Below are 26,898 nucleotides of genomic sequence, written 5' to 3' on the forward strand. Positions count from 1 at the left end.
CTTTAATCCCCAGGCTGTAATCAGCCTCAACTTGGCAGCTGCTCAAGAAATAAGTTCTTCCAATGACCTAAGAGCTCAATTCACAGCCCAGAATGAACTCAAACCTTCAGGTTCCTTTATAAAACACTTCCTGTATACCAGGACTTTAATGTCATGAGATGTCATTTAACCTTCCAAACAACTCCAAGTAGGCATTACTATCCATCTTTTTTGAATGTAACGACCAAGCCATAGAGAGGGCAAGGTCACTGAGCTGGTAGTGATGACAGAAGCTAAACCACAATCTGTCCAACCCCAAAGCCTATGTATTTAAGCTCTTATAAGCTGTGTCTCCAACCAAAGCTTAAAACACTACTGGACAAGTGAAGGCCACTATGCATCAGACTGGCCTTTGGACAGGAGAAGACCCCTCATTCCACATGATATAGCCCACCAACTACTACCATTCTCTTTCCTTATTCTATTACTTTCTAGCATTTATCTCTGAAATCACATCTATTAATTTCACATTCATTTTTCCTTCTACTGTATTCTAGGCACCATACATATAGCTGTGAACTATACAGACAATATTTGCCCTCATAGAGCTGACATTGTTTATTTGTTAACTTATTCTTATCTGTCACCATACCAAATATAATCTCCATGAGGGCATGGATATAATCTGTTTCTTTTATTACGTATTTCCAGCACATAGAAGAGCCTCTGGTATGTGGGTACAACAGACAGCAGATGTTTGCCAAAGAATTCCACCTGTGACATCCTCGCAAAGGTGTAGGGAAACTGGTCAAAACAATTCACCATGCTGATTCTATCCCCATGCAGAGTTCCTCAGAATGCATTGTCTTAGTGCTATACTACAAATGGCCACTAAATAAAGCTTTGAATAAACCTCTAAGACATGAAACAAATAGTTTAGTTATCTTTAAGAGTTCATTTTTCTTAGCCAAAAAACGCAGTAAAAGATAGCCACAATACCACAGGCAGGCAGTAAATGCATATAAAGAAAAAAGGAGCTTAAAATATTTTTATTTGTAAAAATAGAATTAAACTAATCTGAATCCGGTTCTTTCTTCTTTCTTCTTGTCCCTTTTAAGGAAGTCCCAGTTTCTAGTCTTCCTTTGCCCTGCTCGGTTTGTTGTGTCATCCACTCCCTTTCCAGCTGTTTCAGCATGTCTGCAGTGAGGAGTCCCTGCTGCACCAACCTGGAAGCAAGGGACTTCTCTTCTGCATCAGGGCCGAGTGGCTCAGCAGCTTTACTCCCCACAGCTTTGGGGCCCCGATTCCTTCTGCTTTGGCTCTTTGCTGCACCTGACAAACGGGACTGGCTCTCAGCTGACAAGTTCTGCAAATTCAGCAGTTTATGTGTCTCTGAAATTTTAATCAGTTTGGTGATGTTGTGTACACCATCTTGGATAATGCCATCTAGTTCTTTCTGGAGATCTCGAACCAGGCTGGCATCTGGAAACATATCTAAAAACCGGTAGCTGGAAAGAAAAAAAACACATTACATGATAGGAAGAGTTCCTAGGGCAGTTGCTGGACTACTGTCAATGAAGTGACTAAATCTTAACACTGATTAATTCCAAATATTCTGTTTTTGCAAACTGTGTCCAGTGCCTTTGCTCAACCTTCACTCCTGCCCCCAGCACACCTAAGGAGTATGTTGTTATGAGAGTTGCTCACTACTCCTATCTTAAGTGATTCTGATCTGCTCCCCTAGTGGGACATGCCCCTCCTTTGGGAATCACTGATCTACAGCAGTCCCTCTTAAATCATGATACACACATGAATCACCTTGAAATTCTATTAAAATGTAGAATTTTATTAAAGCTGGAGTAGGCCCAATATTCTCTGGTTTTAACAAGCTCCCATCAATACCAATGCTCTTGGTCCAGGGACCACTATTTGCATAGCGAAGGTCTAGTAGAGTCTCTCGCCTCCTTATCCTAACTAGAATCATAAGAACTCGTAAGCCATTTTTGGAATGGGTGGAAACCAGGCTCAACTGCCTAAATGGACAATAAAACACCTTGCAAGTATGTGCCTAATTTGAAAGTGTAAAAGACCATCATAAAAACTTTTGATTTGCCCTATTACTTGGAAAAATGAGAGCACATAATGGAAAACTTTGGTACCTTAGCCACAGGTAAAGATCCAAGACATCGTGGACAGCTTCAAGATCCATGAGGTCTTTAATATTCTTAGGTGGAAGTAATGGCCATTTAATATATCGGCGTAACCATGAGAAGGTTAGGGGCTCATTCCTGCTATACTGTCTGGCAAACTGAGAAAGACAGAAGAAAGGAATTTGGCAAAAGAATCCGAATTCACTTTGGTCTGTGACCCCACCCCCCCAAAAAAGACAGCACAACAAAATGTTAACTGTGCTGTTACCGCAATAGGCGGGCTGGTTTCTCTCCTTCTTTATACTTTTCTATATTTTAAAGAACATTTCATGCTCTTTAAAGTTTGGGTTTTGTTTTTGAAAGGAATGATTTCCTTCTTTTTCCAAAACCAAGGCAATAAAACGCCTATGAACTAACTTTCCAGGGACTGCCTGCTAACATTTATGAACATTTTATGTTCTAAGTTCCAAGTTCCAGGCAGACAGCACCCAGAGACTTCTGTCCCTTCAGGTAATAGTCCTATAGCCTTAAATAGGGGCTTCTATTTTATCAATACCATCCTTTATTATATTAAAAAGTCTTTGAGGGATTTCCCTGGCGGTCCAGTGGTTCAGACTCCATGGTTCCACTGCAAGGGGGTTGGGTTCGATCCCTGGTTGGGGAACCAAGTTCCCCTATGCCATGTGGCATGGCCAGAGAAAGAAAAAGAAACTCTTTAAGGTGACTTGGTGCAAGGTTGGCCATGAGCCAGTCAAACTAGTAAAGAGACTCTGCCTCTCCACCAGCTGTACAGTTATAGAGTTCTGGCCAAGTCACCACTGTGATTCAGCTTCTTCAGTACCATATCACCACACCTTCTTGAACCCCAAGACACTCAAATCATGCTGCCTCCCAAACAACGCTAGATGCTATTATGCATCACAATATCTACAGGATATAATAAAACCATGAGAAAACTAGCAAGCATAAGTTTACAATCTTTAGCTTCAAGGATAAGGTGATTTTGAAAGGTTCATTTCTTAATTAGGGAAAATTATCTCTAAATATTTAACCTAAGCAAAGTCAAAACTTTAGAAGTGCAGGGTAGTTTTCGAATAACTGTGGTTAAATAATGTTACAAGTTTATTAGGTTCAGTCTGCTTCATTCTGCTGTTTAATACATGCCAGGTAAGATGGCCATGAAGAATGGAAACGTGACCACGTTAACTTGCTAATAAGCAGAACATGCCAAAACTCAGTTCTCTTACAAAAGCAGTGGTTTAACATTTTAGGCCACAAACAACTAGTGGAAGCCCAGTATGTGGGTATGGAGCTGCTCAGAGACAGAGAGGGAGAAAGACCCATCCAACAGCCAGCCCTAAAGGAGCTCCAGGGAACAGTTCCTAAACTACTTTCTAAGGGGCATCAGAGACCATTAGCAGAACTGAGCTCTTTTATTCAGTAATAATGGAGATCAAGGAAAATCTCCAGATTTCACATTTTAACCTGTAAACACAACACATAAGCAACTATTGGCTCCCAGACTCCTTACTCCTTAGAAACATGCCCTTTATTTTATTAGAGAGCAGTTTGAAGGATGGTTTAAATGGGGTCAGGCCCATGGGCTCCAGTTCCATCCAGGTCAGTTCTTTGTTATGTTTTTAATATTTTGGCAGCACTGCACAGCATGTGAGATCAGTTCCCCAACCAGGGATCAAACCCACACCCCCTGTACTGGCAGCACAGAGTCTTAACCACCGGACCACCAAGGAAGTCCTCGGGTCTTTTAAGTTTAAGATTTTGTTCCATAAACTTCAATCTTATGCTAGTTAGCTCTCTCACAACACCAGCTCTAAGAAACATATTTCCTAGGTAAATACCCAGACACGGAACACCTCTAAGACATATTCAAGGAAAAAGACAAGCTGCAGACTAATTTATTATGGCATTTATGGGAGAACACACCCACCCAACAAAAACTAGAATTTCTGCTCCTATGGGTATGTAGGCAAATGTAACAGAAAAGGTCTGCAAGGATAATAGCTGATATCAGCTATTATAGCAAAGCTGATAATAGCAGTTATGCCACCCTGGTGGCAGCCCAATTTAACCTTCTCTAATGTTTTAATTTTGTGCAAAAAAGTACTTGTGTATTGTTTACATAATTTTAAAATAATTTAAAACATAAACTTAGAAATAGATTTGATCCAAACAAAGCTAATACGCAGAATGTTAACAGCTATTAAAAAAAAAGATGGCAGTGAAATGACAACAATGAATCAGGAAAATTAAAGAGACGACCTCTGGGCTTAGTGGGGCAGGGAGAGCGTGCAGACCCAACAGGGGGAGCAATGGCCCAGAGACTGCAGAGAACAAGGAGAGAGCCTGGAAGTTTAGCTTCTGCTGCCTCTGCCCAGCCCCTTGTTTGGGTGACTCTTGGGATCAGAAGTCAGAGAGTTGTCTCTCTACCCAAAAGAGTTAAAAGAAAAGGGGCTGGAACCTTGGCACCAAATTCACACAAACAGCCATCCTTGACAGTTAAGAGAACTGAATACTATTGCCACTACTGACTCCTAAGCCCCTTCCCTTCCAGAATACATTCCCCAACACCAACAAGGAAAAAGTGTATCTACCATCAGGCAAAGACTCCTTTCTCTCAAAATATTATGTTTAATTATTTTTATTTTAGCTTCTGCAAAAAGGCTACCACACAAAACCAAATACAAAGCAAGAATTCTCTTTCCCCAAAAAAATTATCTGAAAGAACAAGAGTCATGTTTTATTAAGTTCTTACACCGTATTTCATATTAGAGGGCACACTCTCCTCTTTCTTTATTCTGATTAACAAAATATTGTTTGGGGAAAATGCATCAACCCGAAACAACTCAAAATATCAAAATGATAAAGGCTTACCTGCAACAGTGAAGAACAGACGAAAGGCTGCTTCTTGTTGATAGGGGCTGTGCAGAAAACATACCTCACTCGGAGACTTAATGGAATATGCTGGATCAACTCTGCAGAAAATTTAAAATCATCCATATTGCAGACAAAATACTGCCCATCAACTTGTGAAAAGTCTACAAAAATATCCTGGGGGGGAAAAATACATTAAATTACTGGACTACCTAGCCGGGCATGAATAAAGTACTCAAGTCTATAAAAGACAATCACTTTAATACATTAACAGACGTCTGGAAAGGCTTGCTTAATTCACTGCCTCCTCAAGCTAACAGACGTCCTTACCAGCCTTCTCAACCTGAAATACTCAGAAAACTCCCCAGGATAAAAGCCCTAAAACTTCTGAGAGAAAGTTTCCACTTTCAAGATAAACTTCATGAATAGCAACTTCACAAAAACAGACTAAATGTTAACCAGTAATTGTCTGACATACCACCTTTTAAATGTTTTTATTTTTCCCAACAAAGGACTGAACTCATGCCCCCTGCATTGGGAGCACAGAGTCTTAACCACTGGGGAAATCACATACTGACTTTTTTAGAAAAGAGATTTAGGAGTTTCTACTTACAATGAGATTAGAAAGCGTTGTGTCAGGGAGATGGTAGGCAAACATTTCAATCTGCTCAGCAGTTGGATGAAGACCAGCTGCCTTGAGTAAAAGAAAAAACAACCATAAGCTTTTTTTTTTTTAAGCATAAGTTTTCTTATTTCAAGATAAAGTCCTATATTTGGGTTAGGCCCTTGCCAAATGAGTTAAGGGACAAGAATTTGAGTAAAACAGAGACAAGCATCATATTTTGCCATTTATTACCAACTAGGAAAGGTGGTGAGATAATTCAATAAAACTATTCAAGTACACCCACTGAGTAATTTTTGGCTTATATTTTACTTATATTCCTAAAATCTGTGGTGATCTGATAACATACACAAGTACTTTCCAGGGTCTCAATTCTCTCCACTGAACAAAACAAAAAAGGAAAACCCAATCACTTTAACCAGGGCAATAAAATTGACATACATATACAGAAGAGAAAATGTCTAAATTGGAGGCCAGTTATCTCTTTACCTGAATATTTACAATGTCAAGAATTGCCCACAGTTAGAGCCAGACATCCTGGAATGTGAAGTCAGGTGGGCCTTAGGAAGCATCACTATGAACAAAACTAGTGGAGCTGATGGAATTCCTGTTGAGCTATTTCAAATCCTGAAGGATGATGCTGTGGAAGTGCTGCACTCAATATGCCAGCAAATTTGGAAAACTCAGCAGTGGCCACAGGACTGGAAAAGGTCAGTTTTCATTCCAATCCCAAAGAAAGGCAATGCCAAAGAATGCTCAAACTACTGCACAATTGCACTCATCTCACACACTAGTAAAGTAATGCTCAAAATTCTCCAAGCCAGGCTTCAGTAATACGTAAACTGTGAACTTCCGGATGTTCAAGCTGGTTTTAGAAAAGGCAGAGGAACCAGAGATCAAATTGCCAACATCCGCTGGATCATCAAAAAAGCAAGAGAGTTCCAGAAAAACATCTATTTCTGCTTTATTGACTATGCCAAAGCCTTTGACTGTGTGGATCACAATAAACTGTGGAAAATTCTGAAAGAGATGGGAATACCAGACCACTTGACCTGCCTCTTGAGAAATCTGTATGCAGGTCAGGAAGCAACAGTTAGAACTAGACATGGAACAACAGACTGGTTCCAAATAGGAAAAGGAGTATGTCAAGGCTGTATATTGTCACCCTGATTATTTAACTTCTATGCAGAGTACATTATGAGAAACGCTGGGCTGGAGGAAGCACAAGCTGGATTCAAGATTGCCAGGAGAAATATCAATAACCTCAGATATGCAGATGACACCACCCTTATGGCAGAAAGTGAAGAGGAACTAAAAAGCCTCTTGATGAAAGTGAAAGAGGAGAGTGAAAAAGTTGGCTTAAAGCTCAACATTCAGAAAACGAAGATCATGGCATCTGGTCCCATCACTTCATGGGAAATAGATGGGGAAACAGTGGAAACAGTGTCAGACTTTATTTTTTTGGGCTCCAAAATCACTGCAGATGGTGACTGCAGCCATGAAAGTAAAAGACGCTTACTCCTTAGAAGGAAAGTTATGACCAACCTAGATAGCATATTAAAAGCAGAGACATTACTTTGCCAACAAAGGTCTGTCTAGTCAAGGCTATGGTTTTTCCAGTGGTCATGTATGGATGCGAGAGTTGGACTGTGAAGAAAGCTGAGCACCGAAGAATTGATGGTTTTGAACTGTGGTGTTGGAGAAGACTCTTGAGAGTCCCTTGGACTTCAAGGAGATCCAACGAGTCCATCCTAAAGGAGATCAGTCCTGGGTGTTCTTTGGAAGGACTGATGCTAAAGCTGAAACTCCAATACTTTGGCCACCTGATGTGAAGAGTTGGCTCACTGGAAAAGACTCTGATGCGGGCAGGGATTGGGGGCTGGAGGAGAAGGGGACGACAGAGGATGAGATGGCTGGATGGCATCACCGACTCGATGGACGTGAGTTTGAGTGAACCCCAGGAGTTGGTGATGGACAGGGAGGCCTGGTGTGCTGCGATTCACAGGGTCACAAAGAGTCGGACACAACGGAGCGACTGAACTGAACTGAACTGAAGCATTAGAAAGAAAAAAAGAAAGAGAATGGGAAAAACAAAGAGAAAAAAAGAGAGAGATGAATCATGAGAGGGAGGAAGAGAATAAACACAAGAAAGGAGGTACCCAGGAGGGAGATGGGAGGTGCATTATCAGCTGCACTTTTTTTTTTTAAACGTTTAAAAAAATATATTTATTTGGCCACATCAGGTCTTAATGGTAGCACATGGGATGTAGTTCCCTGACCTGGGACAGAATCTGGGCCCCACTGCATTAAGTCTTAGCCATCAAACCACCAGGGAAGTCCCACAGCTATACTCTTAACAAAAGCTACAGAAATGATTCCATCCACAGCTTTCCACCAGGAACTTTCCCTCATGTTATCTCATTTATATACCCTTTTACCTCAGATCCCTAAAAGTAAGATAAGCCTTATTAAGTGAATTTTCCAGGCAAACTTTAAATTGTAATAGTTTGTTTAAAATTCATACACTTCTGTCTCATTAACTGCACGAACCAAAATTTAACCTTGTCCTTAATGGTTCAAAGCTGTACAGCTTAATGCTGTTTTTACCAACATGCAAAGGTTTCTTCTACTGTCAAGTTTCTGGCAATTTTCAGACTACTGACAAAGCTATATGCCCACCTGCTCATGCCCCAAACCCCACCTGTTAAATTACAGGAAAAATTAAGGTAAAATCAGGTTTACTAAACTTGTTACATTATTGCTACATTTATAAAATCTGGATCTTTCACTTGCATACCATTCTCTAACCAGGGGATCTCTCTTAGGCCCCTCAAAAGCAATAAAGCAAGGTTTTCTTTCATTTTAAATATTTTTATTTATTTGGTTGCACTGGGTCTTAGTTACCACATGCGGGATCTCTTAGTTGCATGTGGGATCTAGCTCCCTGACCACGAACCCAGGCCCCCTGAACCAGGAGCGTGGAGTCTTAGCCACTGGACCATCAGGGAAGTTCCGAAGCAGGTCTTTCTTGACATGATTTTCATGGCACAATATTTTCTTTGGCTTATTTGTTTCCAGGTATCTGAGGTGAAAGTCTGGAAAGGCAGTGAAGGAAGGAAGGACTGTCCTTCACAGAGAAGAGGTAATTAATTATTATGTTAATTGAACCTTACCTTTATAGGATCCACAGGCCTATTCAAAATTTCCTTTAATAAACTGAGGTCTTCTCGATTCATTGTTGTAACCTCTCCTTCTTTAAATTTTGAACTGAACCTACCAGCTCTGCCAGCAATCTGCAAGGCTTGAGAGGTGGTGATTGGTTCTATTTCTTTCTCTCCCTTTTCATTGATACTTGGCTTCATAAGGGAGTAAAAAATAATTCTTCTTATGCTCCTGAAAGAGAAATAAGGATGATCTCATGAGCTGCTGTCTGAAAAGTCGTCCATCATTTGGTTCATTGTACAAAGGCTCACTCGAATTCTAGTTAGGCCTACTTGCAATATTGCCCACTGTTTACAAAGTAAGGTAAAGGGGTTTGTCAGTTATTATTTTTCTTCCCTTTAAGTAGCACTTTTTACTAAAAATCATCAAAGTATTCATTTAAAGTGGGTGAAAAGTATAACGTAAATTAGATCATGGCATCCGGTTTCATCACTTTATAGGAAATAGATGGTGAAACAGTAGAAACAGTGCCAGACTTTATTTTTGGGGGGCTCCAAAATCACTGCAGATGGTGATTGCAGCCATGAAATTAAAAGACACTTACTCCTTGGAAGAAAAGTTATGACCAACCTAGATAGTATATTCAAAAGCAGAGACATTACTTTGCCGACTAAGATCTGTCTAGTCAAGGCTATGGTTTTTCCTGTGGTCATGTATGGATGTGAGAGTTGGACTGTGAAGAAGGCTGAGAGCCAAAGAATTGGTGCTTTTGAACTGTGGTGTTGGAGAAGACTCTTGAGAGTCCCTTGGACTGCAAGGAGATCCAACCAGTCCATTCTGAAGGAGATCAACCCTGGGATTTCTTTGGAAGGAATGATGCTAAAGCTGAAGCTCCAGTACTTTGGCCACCTCATGCGAAGTGTTGACTCCTTGGAAAAGACTCTGATGCTGGGTGGGACTGAGGGCAGGAGGAAAAGGGGACGACCCAGGATGAGATGGCTGGATGGCATCACGGACTCGATGGACGTGGGTCTGAGTGAACTCCGGGAGATGGTGATGGACAGGGAGGCCTGGCGTGCTGCAATTCATGGGGTCATAATGAGTCGGACACAACTGAGCAACTGAACTGAACTGAAGGCTCTAAAAAATAACTCTTTTTACAAAAAAAACACACAAGATCTTCTTAGGCTACTTTTAAATGCTAGCTTCTATTAATGGCTTTGAATAGCTCATTCATAAAGGTATAGCTGCTTTCATCCCCACAGAGGAATATTTATGCTTAATATTGTTAACCCCTAAAGATAATGGCTGGCGCTACATGCCTAACAGGCACACACACTTGCCGACTGAGACACTGAAAATAAAGTGAGGTAACATAATAGGTATTAAGATATTAAAAAGAGAAATACGGATATCTTAAGATATTAAGAAGAAATACAGATATCTTAAGATATTAAGAAGAAAAATACACAGAACTATACAAAAACGATCTTCACAACCCAGAAAATCAGGATGGTGTGATCATCAACCTAGAACCAGACATCCTGGAATGCGAAGTCAAGTGGGCCTTAGGAAGCATCACTACAAACAAAGCTTGTGGATGTGATAGAATTCCAGTTGAGCTATTTCAAATCTTAAAAGATGATGCTGTGAAACTGCTGTACTCAATATGCCAGCAAATCTGGAAAACTCAGCAGTGGCCACGGGAATGGAAAAGGTCAGTTTTCATTCCAATCCCAAAGAAAGGCAAAGCCAAAGAATGCTCAAACTACTGCACAATTACACTCATCTCACACGCTAGCAAAGTAATGCTCAAAATTCTCCAAGCCAGCCTTCAACAGTACATGAACTGTGAACTTCCAGATGTTCAAGCTGGTTTTAGAAAAGGCAGAGGAACCAGAGATCAAATTGCCAACATCCACTGGATCATCAAAAAAGCAAGAGAGTTCCAAAAAAACATCTATTTCTGCTTTATTGACTATGCCAAAGCCTTTGACTGTGTGGATCACAACAAACTGTGGAAAATTCTGAAAGAGATAGGAATACCAGACCACCTGACCTGCCTCTTGAGAAATCTGTATGCAGGTCAGGAAGCAACAGTTAGAATCGGACATGGAAAAGCAGGCTGGTTCCAAACTGGGGAATGAGTACGTCAAGGCTGTATATTGTCACCCTGCTTATTTAACTTCTATGCAGAGTACACCATGAGAAATGCCGGGCTGGAGGAAGCACAAGCTGGAATCAAGACTGCCGGGAGAAATATCAATAACCTCAGATATGCAGATGACACCACACTTATGGCAGAAAGTGAAGAAGAAATAAAGAGCCTCTTGATGAAAGTGCAAGAGGAGAGTGAAAAAGTTGGCTTAAAGCTCAACATTCAGAAAACGAAGATCATGGCATCTGGTCCTATCACTTCATGGGAAATAGATGGGGAAACAGTGGAAACAGTGACAGACTCTATTTTGGGGGCTCCAAAATCACTGCAGATGGTGACTGTAGCCCTGAAATTAAAAGATGCTTGCTCCTTGGAAGAAAAGTTATGACCAACCTAGATACCATATTAAAAGCAGAGACATTACTTTGCCAATAAAGGTCCATCTAGTCATAGTTATGGTTTTTCTAGTAGTCACGTATGGATGTGAGAGTTGGACTATTAGGAAAGCTGAGCGCCAAAGAATTGATGCTTTTGAACTGTGGTGTTGGAGAAGACTCTTGAGAGTCCCTTGGACTGCAAGGAGATCTAACCAGTCCATCCTAAAGGAAATCAATCCTGAATATTCATTGGAAGGACTGATGCTGAAGCTGAAACTTCAATACTTTGGCCACCTGATGCGAAGAACTGACTCACTGGAAAAGACCCTGATGCTGGGAAAGATCAAAGGCGGGAGAAGGGGACAACAGAGGATGAGACGGGTGGATGGCATTACCGACTCAATGGACATGAGTTTGAGTAAACTCTGGGAGTTGGTGATGGATAGGGAGGCCTAGCGTACTACAGTCCATGGGGTCGCAAAGAGTTGGACACAACTGAGAGACTGAACTGAATTGAACTGAACATAATAGGTTAGCAGTGGTAGGGAGCAGCACTCAAAAGTCCAAGTGTTATGTGATATTTTAATTTTATTTCTTCAGGTGTGAGCAAGATAAATCTAGGATCTATACTACAGTACCCATTCACCTAAAGCCAAAGAGTTTGGTCATTCTAATGACACTGAGAAGTGTTTAAATTGCTATCTAACCCACTGAATATCCTCGATTATTAAAAACAAATTACTTACAAATTAAGTCCCATGCCAATTGCATCTGTAGCAACCAGGATTTTGCATGGATCATCAGGATCATTAAACTTTTTTGCTTGAGCAAGTTTGGTCCCTAAAATAAGAACAGTTTACGTTAATGTTCTCTGTCTTTTACTACATCACACTAAGGAGTATCTTGTAGTGTCTTGGAAACCCTCACCTCTTATTGTCTGTTTTATGGATAAAACTCTCACTGTTTCAAACTTATTTCTTTTTATTCTCAAATAGTCACTTATCCTTTCATTTGTATTCCTCTAAATAACCTCACAAAGAGCAACACAGTCCCCTACCACACTAGCTGTATCATTTTTGAGGACACTTTTAATAGATTTCCGGTAATATTTTAGGAATATCACCAGGATCATATTTTAATGACATTTCTGTAAGAAAATCATCAGCTCAACATTTAAAATACAGTCTACTAATAGCAACAATTAACAAGAGCTATAGATAATCAAAATACTTCTATCACCATAAAGGTATGTACTTTATATGACCTGTTACAAATTATACACCAAGCAACTTAACTCAGTATCTTACTGTGTTTTCTTTATGTATTTCAAAATACGTGGCAAAAACAAGAGACTTCATATCCTATCATGAGGAAAGTCAATAATTACCAGGAGGGAGACTGCCATATATAACAGCTGATTCCAATCCCCGAATTTCAATCTGTCGACTCACAGAATAAATATCATTCTTGCTAAAACAGACAATGCAGTCCCCGGGCCGAAGGTTGTCTAAAGATTCTAGCGCGTGATCCAGCACAGAAATGGGGGTAAGCCTTTTATAGGTTCGAACCTACAATAAAGGATATGATACTGTAAAATAGCATACCTGACGGAACTTCTTATGACTAAGCATTGTGAAAAACTCACAAAGCAGTCAAGTAGCTAAAAACTGCTAAAGTTAGACAAGTTCCAACATTTTCAAGAGAAAATACAGAAAAACATTTATTTTGATATTATAAGTGTTACCATCAGTTCTCATTGGTATTTCTAAATTAGCAAAATGTTACAGAGGATTTCACAAATTTTCAAAGCACTTTCATATATATTTGATTTGTATAGGAACTTGCTAAGTTCAGAACAGTTATTAACTGTTACTTCCATTTTATGAAAAAGCAAAATAGAGTCTAATAAGTGATCAAGCCAAAAAAAAGATCAGGTCTGATGAGGACTTTTCTAGCTGTAGCCTTCTGTGATTTGCCTAAAAAGACAAAGTGAGTTAACAGCAAAACCAAGACTGAAACCCAGAATTTCTTCCACTATACTCCACTATCTCTCCTTGAAAGCTGAGTACAAAACTAATGGACCAGTTTTTAAATATTTCATTTTATTATAGAAGTCTGGTAAAGAAAGAAAAAGTAGGATTAAGCAGAAATGAGTTGCTTCCTATTTTAGGAATGTGAAAAAAGAATACAAACTATCTCTAGCAATTAGATATGTATCAGAGTCCCCAGTATCTGATATTTGAGACTTTGAAAATTACAAACTTTTGCTGAGCCTCAAATTTCTGACATTCCAGATTTATTTAATTCTAAAGAGATTTGTTCAAATTCCAAAAGGTTCTGTCAAGAAAAGGTTAAGGAATCTGCTTGGACTTTTGAAGACTTAGGGTGTGAGAGCCACTCGGTCAGAAGTTTAGATCATGAGGTCCAACCAACTATGCATGATCTAGTCAACTACAGGGAAATGAAGCTAATCTTTCAAGTTCTGACTTTGCCATCATCTGGGGCCTATGAAGCCACTGCCTGGGTACTCTGGCTATTTGCTACCACCTTGAGAACAAGCCATATAATTGAGTACCTCCACATCCTCCCCAGTTGTGTACATAAGCTCGGTAACCAGGTCAATTGCAGCAGATTCTCCACACAGATGGATTTCTTCAGCACAGAGTCCTGTTAAATGCAAAATTGGGATTTTTTTTTTATTTTAAAGATACAAAAGTAAATATGTAATACTTCACATACCCCAAATACTTTGCTTACCTACTGCTTTACAACTTTAAGAAGGGTTATCATAAATGCGATCTCTGTGATTCAACCCTGAAAACAAAAATCTTCTAGTGGGCAAAAATTATCACCATTTTTATAAATCTTGGGGTTTTTAAACTGCTGTGGCCAAGGTTTTGAGTCTACTAGATGGTGAAGCCAGTCTGACCTAGAATCTGGCATTTTGATGGTTGGTACTGACCTATACTTTTCTTTTCAAATCAGGCTCCATGAAATCACTGAGGTGACTTGGGGGTAGGGGGTAGGGGCTGGTGGGTAGAAGAAACTCCAAGATCCTTACCACTTAGCATATACACTTTCATCTATTTTATATTACAGGTTTTAGTGTACACTCTTGGTTTAAAGAAAGAGTTCACCTATTTGTTTTTAAATTTGAAAACACTTGCCCTACAACATGCTGATCAAAAATTCACTCCAAAGATCAAGCAGGAGAAATGTTCATTCATGTCTGTGGACTTCAAGAAGTCCACTTCCAGGAGCCTATCTTAAAGAAATATTAAATAAGAAGTTATGGCTACAAAGATTTTTAAATTGCATCACTAATAATAGGGAAAAATGTTCACCTCTTTGAAAAATGCTCAACAAATTACAACTGGTTTCCCACATCCACAGGTTTCACATTGCAGATTCAACCAGGGGTGGACCACTGGTTGAATTCATGCATGCAGAACCCATCCACCTGGAAGGGATTTGAGCATTTGCAGAGGTCCAGGAACCAATATTCCACAGATACCGAGGGACGACTATAGCACAGCTCTTCAATGGATAATACACAACATTAATATGTGTTATGAAAAAAAGTCTATGAAAAAGCACTGAAAAAAAAAAGCAAGATACAAAATTTATATGTATTCACAAAACACCATAAAAATGAGAAAGAAGATTGTCACGAAACACCAAAATGTTAATAGTGGTTGTGTAAATATGGTAAGATTTGGACACTTTTATTAAATGATTATGCTTTTATAATAGAAAAAATAGACCTATAATTAAAATATTTAGAAAATTAAAATTCACACCTAGCTGACTTTTTTGTTTCATTTGTGTCAAGACAGGGTCTAGCTGGCTCTATTTGGCAGTGCCAAGCACATAAATGCCTTCCAGTGCAGATGTCACAAAGCACAGATTTTACAGTATTAACCACCAACCTAGTAGTGCCCTGGTCCAGGCCCATCCTCTGGCTGGATCTTTAATCATCTGAATTTCGTCAATCACGGCCACTTCATCTTAAAACAGAAAGTTATTGTGAGCAAGACAATCTACTTCAATAGTATTATAAACAAATCACAATATCAAAATTCAAGCTTTCAACATCACCATAATCATCACCATTACTTACTATGTGCTTCTTTGCTGGCAGGCTTGTTCTAAGCGCTTTACAACTACAACTCATTTAATCCTCACAATACACCCACTAAGTGTCATCATAACTTACATTTCCTTTTTTTAAAAAATCTCATACTTGTATTTTTAATTTAAAAAAAAAATTGGGGGGGGCGGTGGGCAACTTCCCTGGTGGTCCAGTGGCTAAAACTCTGTGCTCCCAAAGCAGGGGGCTCGAGTTCAGTCCTTGGTCAGGAAACTAGATCCCACATGCTGCACCTAACAGTTCACGTGCCACACTAAAGCTCAAAGACCCCACGTGACACAGTTAAGAGCCAATGCAGGCAAATAAATGATTAATTAAAAAAAATTTTGGCAGCACCATCCGGCTTGCAGGATCTTAGTTCCTTGAACAAGAACTGAACCCATACGCTGGGCAGTGAAGTGTGGTGTCCTAACCACTGGACTGCCAGGGAATAGATAAGCCTGCTGTAAACGAAGCACCTTAGGAACCCCGATGGGTGTTAGGAGAAGTGGAGTGGAAAGTGTAATTTCCTGAGCTACAGCTCTGCTCATTCTTTGGGGTTTTAAAGTTCATTACTATGGTTAAAAAAAAAAAGCCTCATTTTATTTTCTAATGCCAAAATGCTTCCAACCATATTATCTTATTCTTTCTGCTGCTGCTACTGCTGTTAAGTCGCTTCAGTCGTGTCCAACTCTGTGCGACCCCATAGACGGCAGCCCACCAGGCTCCCCCGTCCCTGGGATTCTCCAGGCAAGAACACTGGAGTGGGTTGCCATTTCCTTCTCCAATGCATGAAAGTGAAAAGTCAAAGTGAAGCCGTTCAGTCGTGTCCGACTCTTAGCGACCTCATGGACTACAGCCTACCAGGCTTCTCCGTCCATAGGATTTTCCAGGCCAGAGTACTGGAGTTGGGTGCCGTTGTCTTCTCAGTCACTTAAATTATATTTTAGTTCTCTTCCCAAAATACCAAAGATTTGAGAGGAACATGTTTTAAAGAAAAATTTAATATGCCCAGAATGACACTAAGGAAACAAAAGAAAGCTAATTTTTTTCTGAAAATCCATTAGATTAAAAATTACTTAGCATATCTGAGTGTATACAAATAAGGTTAGAAAAGAGGGGGCAGAAGAGGGAGTTTTTATTTATAAGCGCTATTTTAATATTTATAATGTATTACTTTTAGAATAAATTGATTTTTAAAAACTATCCATTTACTCAGAAAGTTAAGATTATTAAAATGAAAAAAGCAAGATACTAAACAGTACATAATGTATAATCCCTATTTTAATATACACACCCACAATGTACATGTAAGCATATGCATATGAACACAACCTAGAAAATACATACCACAGGGTTAATACTTATTGATTCTGGATGGATGGAATTGGGAGATTAATTTTTTTTTCTCTTTGCATTTATTTTTACATTTTCTACAATGAAGCAATGATTGTCTATACAGTAAGGAAAAAGTTAATTTTCATTTTAAATGTTTTCAAAACTACCGTACTTATACAGAAGTTCATTGTGGTACTATATATAATAGTGAAAAACTTTACAACAACCTAAATACTATTTAATAGAAGAATAAGGAATAAATACATTTAGTCATAATATGGAATACTATGTAACAGTTTAAGTGAATATATGATATATATATTTATGATACATATACATGTAAACAAGACTAGATCTAAATACATGTGTAGAAAAAAAAGCAAGTTGTAGAGCAATAATACAATATGATTGTCATGTAAACATTTTAAAACACACAAACTATAGCATTGATAGGTAATATATAATAGTGACGCCAAAAAAGACAAGAAAGGTATACACCAAATATTTGACAGCAACTGGATCACAGAGGGGAGACGAACTGAACTGTGGAGTGACACAAAGGAAAATTCATATCTGTTAAAATTTCAGTTCTTTTAAGAGAAAAAGGGAAAGAAAATTCAAAAGCAAACATGACGGAAAGTTTGGCATTTTTAAGTAGCAGTTAAATACTGGGTATTTGCTGTTACTAGTCTCTGCCTCAATTACAAATTTTTTTCACAATAAAAAACACATTCCATATGTTCATCTGTATTTTAAAATAAAAAATACTGAACCATAAAGTTTTAAAATAGCATATACATACAAGGAGTTGTAACACTGCACATCTCAACAGTACAAGCAACATGGGCAGCCTGTTTACCATCTGGGTCTACTGTAACACGCTCTTCACCTGTTACCAAGTCACATGGCACCCCCTAGGACGACAAAAAGAAAACTGGATTTATCTCCACCTTGAAAACTACAGCAAAAAGAAGATTCGTATTAAATATAAAGTATTTAATAGACTAGGTCGGAAAGATCCTCTAGAGAAGGGAATAGCTACCCACTCCAGTATTCTTGCCTGCAGAATTCCAAGGACAGAGGAGCCTGGCAGGCTACAGTCCACGGGGTCGAAAAGGGTTGGACCCGAATGAGTGATTAACGCTTGCACTTGTTTTTCTTTTCACTTCCTTCCATTATATCAAATTTATTTGTCTAGTACTTGAAACAAATATTCCCAATCCTCTAAAAAAACTCTTAATAAAAAATAAAAGCCACTTTCATATAAACTACGTACACTTGGAACATCTCAAATCAGCTAAATTCTCAGGTAACAAAAGCAACTGAAGCACTTTTATTTTTTCAACTTTGTACTGAACTTTCTTGGTGGCACACTCAATGGGAGTCTGCCTGCCAATGCAGGGGACAAAGGTTTGATCCCTGGTCCAAGAAGATTCCACACGCCATGGAGCAACTGAGCTGGTGATCTAGGGCCCTTGAGCCCCAACTACTGAGTCTGAGTCCTGCAAGTAAAGAAGCCCATGTGCCTAGAGCTCACGCTCTGCAACAAGAGCCTTCCGGACTAAGGCAATGGCACAGCTGAATAAATAAATAACCAAACTTTGTATTATGTCAACAGTTCCTGTACTATTTTAGTTTATTAAAATGAAATTGTTTCTATGTTCAAGAAAAACATTATGAATAACATTTAAGAATATAAAGACCTCCTAAGATATTTCTTTGAGAAGGACTCATATCAGTGCTATGGTATATATGTGAGTAGCCAACTACCCCAATCCACTCAGAACCGAGGGATAACTTAGGACAAAGACCATTTGGTAATAAATCTGGGAAAGTCCAGGCAAACTGGAACAGCTGGTCTCCCTAAAGGCCTGAAACTAATGAGGATACATCAGACATCCAAACTGAGTGACAGCTTCCAACACGAATGACCTGTAATCTTCCCAACTGTACAAGTTATGAAACACAAAGACTGAGGGATTGTCCCAGATTAATGGAGAAATGACAATAAAATACAGCAGGAGACCCTGAACAGAATGCTGGAGGTGGCAGGGGCACAGGGGAGCGGAAGTGGAGCAGTGGTGGTGTTACCGAACAACTGGCAAAATTTGAGTATGGACAGCGGATTAAATAGTGGCATTCTATCAATATTAAATGTCCTGCTTTACATGAACATCCTGAAGTTTTGTAAAAGAAAGTCTTTGTTTTGCAGAAATACTTCTAAGTATTTATAAGTAAGAAGGTATTATGTATGCAAATTATACAAATTGTCCAGAACATGATGCAAACTACCTACAAAACTGGTTAATCTCACATTATAAAGTCATAATAAAACAATGAACCAAAATGTGGCCCCTTTTCTGAAATGATGCCTCAGACCACAGAGCATTCAGTCCTTTTCAGGTTGGAAAGCTGGCTTCCGTCTTTATCATTAGTTCTAGCAATCACATCAAAGGTTTGATCATTTAAAAAAAAGGTAAATTGAATACATCAGAGTAGTGGGTACCTCTGAGGGGGTAAAGGAGGGGTTCAGAGGGAGTTTCATCTATATCAATAATATTTTATTTAATGCTTTTTTTTTCCCTGGTCATGCCACACACCTTGTGGGATCTTAGTTCTAACCAGGGGTTGAACCCAGGCCCACGGCAGTGAAAGCATGGAGTCCTAACCACAGGACCACTAGGAAATTCCCCAATATTTTATTTCTTAAAAAAGTTAAAAAAATAAGTATGTACGGCAAAATGTTAGAATCTGACGGGAGCTGGGTAGGGGACTCAAGTTATTTGAATGTTACGCCTTCATTTCTCTGTATATGTGAAATATTCTATAATATTGTATTTCACTCATTCTAATATATTTTTTCACATTTTAGTATCTCTGAAACCAGGATATCTCTTAACAATGGGTGGCACGTCAGAATTCAGTTGGCAGCATCAGCATCTTTCTCAGTTTTGCATAAAATAATAGTACATCTTACAATTGATGGCCTTAAGTTACAGGCAATGAAATATGGCACTTTTTGTTAATAGTAAATTACTACTACACACACCCTCTCCCTCCGCCCGGTTCACTCTTTCCCCCAAATTAGCAAGAAAAAGAGAATATTTGGCAATATACTAACAGCAGCATTACTCTTTTCGAAGATCTCATGTGCCAGTAGTTTTAAAGGGCCACAATACACTCCAGATTTTGCTGACAAGTATTTCTGGATTGCATGATAAGTCTTTCCACTGTTTGTGGGACCTGAATGGAATATTATCTTCCGACGTATGGCTCTAGCTTCTGGGTACCTAAAACATGAGTAGATAAACTGCTTAATTCCATTAACCTCCAAATCCTGGCAAAGGTATTAACTGAAAAAACTTCCAATGAAACATCCCCTTAACATTCACAAAATAGCATCTTTGAAAAACTAAATTAAATGGTGAGTTTCATGTCCACACCAAAATGACTGCTTTCCAAGAATGGCGTTTACTAACTAGAGGACAGAAAAACCCAAATGCAAATTAATTTCTTGGATATTCTTGCCATTGTACAAATTCCTTTTCCCCAAGAGTTACTTAAAATAAATTTAAACTGCTATCAGCTCCAGAGACATGTTCACATTATTTTCACATTCTCTATATATGCCCTAGAAGTAAATATTCCCAGGCTTCTGAATTTTAGCATACACAATAAAATGACTGAAATCTTCTGCTTCTGGCCATGATGAATGGTACTGGACTTGACCTATTATGATAACTACAAAACTGGACAAAATATATATAGCAGCTCCCTGGGGACATGGGCAAGAGGCAATGCAGGACTATAAGCCCCAAAAGAAAGAAACACTTGAGATGAGCCCTGCGGACCCCAAGAGGGCACAGGGAGGTGGAAACCAAGCAAGTTAAAATAGTCCCACCGAGCTTAGCAGTAGAGATCAAGATTAAAGCTGCTGAAGCAGCTGGAATCTGAAGGCCTGAGTGTGGAAGAGAAGAAAGGTGCAATAGAGAGGGAGCTTTGTAAGTCTATGTGGGGGTTCCTTGGGTCCCTGACCAATGGCTGGGCTGAACACATGCAGGGCCTAGCAGAGGACAGCTTGCTAAGAGTTTAAGTAGAAAGTCTCAAAGAAATGGCAAAGTGCTAGGAGATGTTAGAGTTCCAGGCACAGTGGTGGTGGAGAGAACTTATTAACAGCATATTCCGTTGAGACACCAGAAAGGTCACACTTGAATTGTAAGGACAACCTAAAGACCTACTTTAGATCTGCCCTAATAAAACCTTAAACCAAGCTTGATTAGGATTTAGGAGGAGATACCAGCTAACTGCCTGCCAAAACTAATTGTGTATTTTTCTAGAGAAAACAATCTAGACTACTTGATTTATCATCTAGTATACAATAAAACATATATATAGTGATCACTAATCTCCCAAGATCAGAAACTGAAAATTTCAAATCCACAATAAAGAAACTAACCAGTTAGGTGGTATTCTTAGGTCACTGATTTTTCGTAGATCATCCTTACATTCCAACACAGGAAATATTTGTTTTGCGTGTCTCAAGAAAAATGGAAATAAGTCATCCACATGAGCTGGAAAATAAAACACTGCATTAATCTGTGCAATCTAAATGTTATTCACAACTGAACTTAATGAAAGCTTTATTCTTAGTGAGCTAAGTTAAGGGGACGTTGTCAGGAAAAAAAGGTAAACCCTAGAACAAGGAATGCTATCCTTTCCTGAGATCCTGCTTTGCCTTATGTTTTCTTCCTTATTTCACTTGTATTTTCTAGGAAAGCAGCAAACTTTGGCTGTCAGCAACCATGTCCCACTTCTTCAATGCACCAGGTAAAGATCAGCACTGATGAAAGTTAAATTAAAAACAAAGAACCTGGGGGTACCTCCCTGAGAGTCCAGTGCTTCGGACCCAGTGCTCACACTGCCAGTGCCCTGGGATCTATTCCTGGTTGGGAAGGTGGGATCATGGACAGCAAAAAACAAAACAAAACAAAACACCTGGGAATATACATTAGCAAGAAGGCTCCATGGTTACCGAAGCAAAATACGGGACCCAGATGCAAGTATTTTTTAAACTACAGATACCACTGAGAAACAAAATGTGAAAGTGAATTGACTTCTCAGCAAGAAGTCACCACACCTTATGGCTTTGATGAGGGTGGGCTGAGTTCCATTCTGCTTTGTGTCCCGGTTCTACCTCACTGCCTGGCCCAGGGCAATGGTCTAACAGTCAAATACATAAAAACATAACCAAAGTCAAACTGCCCATAGGAATAAAATAATGATTATTTCTCCTTTTTTTTTTCTTTTACAGCAAGCGGTCTGTCAAAGTACGAAGGACAAAGAAGTCAGTGGCAAAAACAGATGGAATCTGTATTGTATTAATTCTACCTTGTGTGAGAGTTCATTCTACCGAGGCCTATACTAGTGAAGAGCAGATGCTGACAGATTGCGGTCCCAGTCTTCCTCCAGTCTAAGACACATGGGTGACTTAATAACCAACCCAGGCCTACTATAAAGCAAAAAGACCTAGAAGGCCTCCTATGACAGCACTGAATTATTTAGAGGATGTTAACAGGGCTTATTCTAAAGCAAATAAGCTAACTACAGAAAAAAACAAAAGAAACAGCAAGTATGTTGAAAGGATTTTAAAAAGTCTCTAAATACTTGCCTGCACTGAAGCAAATATCATTCAAAATAATGTGAATGTCCACATCCAGAGAATGAGACTGCATGATATAATTTCGAAAGCTTATGAAAGCTTGGTGGAAGAGACGAGCTGTGGGAAACACAAAATCAAAACAGGTAGGACTTAGTTTTCATTTTCTCCTTTTAAAAAGTACATACACACATCACACCTAACTCATCAAAGTGTCTTTTTCCTTTCTTGTAGTACACCTGGTTTGTTATGATCTGGGCTAAAACTGAAATTCTAGTACAGCATGAAGGAAAGCTGAACACACAGCTCCTTTGCCATGTGTCTGGCTCACCTTCACCCGGACAGAGGCAAAAGACAGGGACATTCTCTATATTACAACTATGAACTTATGTTCAGGCCACACAAGGTCCCACACAATAATGAAAAAGCTGTAATCTAAGCAGCAATGAGGTATCTCTAATGGAAATGGTATTAGCCTTACCATCGAGTCCATAATCAGCACTCAGTTTCTGAATTTCTTTCCTCTTGTAAAACTTGTCTAAGATCTTCTTTACTTCATCTGGAAGAAAGATAACAAAATTGAACATATGTTTAACATTTGTCTTCTAGATAGAGAAATACCCCCAGAGCAAAAGAAATTTGAAGTCCTAACACTCAAGGCAGTGGTCTACTGAGTGTTGCAAGAACTTGAAGGTGGGCTAGTTGATCACAAACTTTTTATGGTTTAATAGTGTCAAGAAAAAGTATAAAGTCAAACAATGCAATCAATATTCCCATTATACTGCAGAAGACTAAGCAAGGTGCCATAGGACTGGCATCACCCTATCCTCCACCAGACCACTGTTAGATACCCATGTTCTGTTTGGTTTACTCACAACCATTCTGCACATCTAATAGTGAGCAGCCAAAAGGTATCTTTTAGCTGAAAGATAACCAGTACTGCAAGGGCCAGATCATCATGCTTTTATGTGAATGACTAAAGGAGCCTCGGATAACCTTTAGCTTGAAGATGATTTCTAGGGAGAACAAATTACATGTATTTCATTCTAGGTGGCATAACTAAAGTCAGTGGGAAGTGAGGGAAACAGATTTCAGTGGAATTTATACAAGAACTTCCTAATAATTAGAATAAGAAAAGGGGTTGCCTGACAAAAGTACCAGCTCCGTGTCACTGAAAGTGCTCAAGTAAGGCTTAGATGACTGTATTTCAAGGGTGACAGCAGAGAAATTACTATGCTGCAAAGGAGATTGAATTAGATGCCTGCTGAAATGCTACTATCAATCACTAATTTTACAGGTGAAAATATTTTAAATTAATTAAGCTGAGATTGCATTAACAACCTAAAAAAAAGAGAAGTTTAGAACATTTATTTATACAGTAACCTAAAAATACTTATTTTGTTAAATCCTCACATCAACCTATGTTATATAGTTGGGGTAGACTATCTGGCCTCCTAGGGAAACAGTTTTCCCAGCTTCCACACATCAGATTCTACTGTAGGGTAATTCCATTTTTTAAATAGCAAACATTTAGTACAAGTGATACTAGTTTACACTTATTCATCCCTTCACACTTTTCAAAGTGCTTTGCCAAACACATTATCATGATTTTCACAATCCAGAGATACAGGCAGAGAAAATATTATTTATATTTTAGCATTTGGGAAGTGGACAAAAGGTAGGTAAACTGTAAATTGTTCCAGTCAGTTAAGCAATATATGACTATCACAAATGTGCAACATTTTCTACTTGTAGTCAGTCTACCCTTACTTGCCGAACTGTATTCTGATCAACCAGAAAAAAAATGATATATACATTTACCTATATATGTGTATATATATGATATATACATATACTCATATATGTGTGTGTTACAATCAACCAGAAAAATGTGTATATTTTATACATATATATATTACTATATATAACTTTCATATATATATACACACACACACATACATAGGCACCTACTGCGTGACTAGAAGAGTGCTTGGAAATAAGCACATAGTAGGCATTCAATAAGATTTGTCGAGGATAAAAATTGTACTTCATAAGCGTTTTTAGGAAGATTAAATTGGTCACATGTTTAAAACAGTACCTGTCTCTAACACTCAGTGTTAGCCAATGTTATTTTTTCGAAAAAGAAGGAACCACAGAGATATTCTAGGCAGCAGGAGTAGCATTATGTAAAAAGCCCTGGAGCACAAGTGCCTATTTCATCAATCTGGCTGAAGGAAGGAGAGTGGTGTGCAACAAACCTTCTCCAAGAGTTACCCAGGCCAGATCAGGCAGGGAGTAAGGACCCTTTCTAACTGGGGACAATGGAAAAGCATTAAGCAATTTTTTGCAGGGGAGCCACAGGATTAGCTATTGCCATTTGCTGATGCTAAGCGAGAGCTTTCTCTCTGGAGCCCTGGATGACCAGGGTACCTTCCACCTTTGGTAAGCTCACCCTTATCATGTTCTACCTTGTAGTATAGTTGGTCATCCATCGGTCCTTCCTCCCACAAGGCTGTAAGTTTCTGGAGCGGAAGAGATCTGGATCTGAGTCTGGTTCCTCTTGGCAACCACCATACAGCCTAACAGTGTCTGGTTTGCGTAGGTACCCAGTCAATGACAAAAAGTCCTGAAAGAAGTCTTCCTCTGGCTTTTCACCACCCCACTCCCTTGTCCCTTCTGGGAGCAACAGTTATAAGCAGCGGTGGCGGGCGGGAGAGCGGGGGGGTGGGGGGGTGGGGGGAGAAAGACTATACTAGAAAGTCAGTCGTGCACCCAACGGCTCAAAAAAGATGAATCGTCCCGTCACAAGGGGACTTAGACCATTACCACGGGTACAGTGAAAGGGAGAAGGCCAGTTCAAGGGCAGCACATCAAAGGATCAATCAGACACAATCCCAAACCTTGAGGGGCTCAAAACCAGCAAGGGAGGCAGGCACTGACAGGTTCAGTGACAAAGTTCGAAGGGACCTGGGTCTCCAAGGGATGCAAAAGCAGCTGCCTCGGAGAAGCGTCTCGCGCTGCACCAACCACCCTCGCCACCCTCTCCAGCTCCTACACTCACTCTTGTCCAGAGGGCGGGTTAGCTCAGCCCCGACGTCGCCATCTGCGCTAGGACCCTGAGGTTTCACAGTCAGCGGCACGAACAAGGACGTGTTTGGAGCTTTGGAGCCTCCGGAGGCAGAGGAAGAGGCGCAGGCAATAGCAGGAACGCGCCCCAGAGCCCTAGGAAAGGGCCCGGTGTGGGCGCGAAGGGCAGAGCAGACGGCTGCCCCGTGGCCAGCCTGGCGCCCCGCGGGGAGCCGAGCCCACAACAGGGCACACCGGGGTAAGGACATCGAGACTGCAGGCTCCAGAGGAGGCGGGCTGGAGCAGCCTGGGGACGCGGCAGCGGACAGTGACGCGCGGCCACCGACAGTGACGCAAACCGCCAGTGCCTGAAGCCCTCAAAGACCCAGAGCAGGGGAGCTGCCCAAGAAGAGGCCCGATCAATAAGGAAAAAGCAGAGCCGGAAAATTGCTCATAAAGGGGAGTAAAAACTTCGAAGTGAAAATCAGACAAGATACGTTCCTGTAAGTCCTTGTTCTCTTTTATAGGAGATTGGCGACAGCTTTCTTTGAAGAAAATTATCAGGCACCTTTGGGGATGTCACAGATGAGAGGCGGGGGCCTGTGAAGTGTGTCACGTGATGTTAGCAAGCTGGCCCTGAACGGCTGTGTTCAAAGCACGTGGGCAGAGCTGTGAGCTATGTGGGTGCCACTGGTGGAGATGCGGGTAACTGGGATGTAGCGCCAGCGTTCCTTGCGGGTTGGAAACTCTGCAGAGCATTTTCCTTAAGTTCCTTGGATAATTAACTTTAGTTTCCGGATAGAGTAGCGTTAGAGAACATATCTTGATCTACTCTCAGGACCGTAGAAATTCTGAGTTGCTAAGGAATTTTATGAGTTCTTAGGTAAACCCTTTGTATGACATGCGTGTAAATTCTTATACTTTAATAGGAGCAGTGTGTGTACATCATACGCTGCTGTGTTACAACCGTGTAGCAAAAATATGTCCTGGTACCCAGGCCAAAGTTGTTTCTTTTGCATTAGTTGGATACTGTTTCATATGAAGTTGAAACATAAAATTCAAGGTAGGCCCTTGGATTTTCCATATCTCTGTATTATACTTAAAACATCACAGTCTTGCAACTTGAAGGAATATGTCATGTGACCTGTAATAGTGTGTGTCAAGTAGGATTTCAGTAACAACATTATGTGCCTTTGATTCACATACTTTTTAAACATCAGGGATTCAAGTAGACAGCCTCTTGGCCTCAAAGAGTTTCTGATCTGGCTCTGGTCATATGAAGGGTTAACATTAACTAATTCAAATATTTATTATATAATATATAAGCTAATTATGATTATATAATATATAAGGTAATTATATAATATAT

At 39.7% G+C, this 26,898-nt stretch overlaps 1 protein-coding gene across 1 annotated transcript; it reads right to left on the reverse strand.

The window, feature by feature from the left end:
- Positions 1-1,018: 1,018 nt before the first annotated feature.
- SUPV3L1 (Suv3 like RNA helicase) lies at positions 1,019-25,799 on the reverse strand. Its single transcript, XM_052640311.1, has 15 exons — positions 25,525-25,799; positions 22,945-23,022; positions 22,476-22,583; positions 21,264-21,378; positions 19,929-20,097; positions 17,610-17,721; positions 15,270-15,347; positions 13,916-14,007; positions 12,728-12,908; positions 12,087-12,180; positions 8,817-9,036; positions 5,635-5,715; positions 5,022-5,198; positions 2,139-2,287; positions 1,019-1,487 (listed from the first exon to the last, which is right to left on the reverse strand). Exons 1-15 carry the CDS (start codon positions 25,796-25,798, stop codon positions 1,052-1,054), a joined length of 2,364 nt encoding a protein of 787 aa, XP_052496271.1. The 5' UTR covers position 25,799; the 3' UTR covers positions 1,019-1,051.
- Positions 25,800-26,898: the final 1,099 nt, after the last annotated feature.

The sequence above is a fragment of the Budorcas taxicolor genome, chromosome 5 (genome assembly GCF_023091745.1).
Source record: "Budorcas taxicolor isolate Tak-1 chromosome 5, Takin1.1, whole genome shotgun sequence".
Classification (NCBI taxonomy): domain Eukaryota; kingdom Metazoa; phylum Chordata; class Mammalia; order Artiodactyla; family Bovidae; genus Budorcas; species Budorcas taxicolor.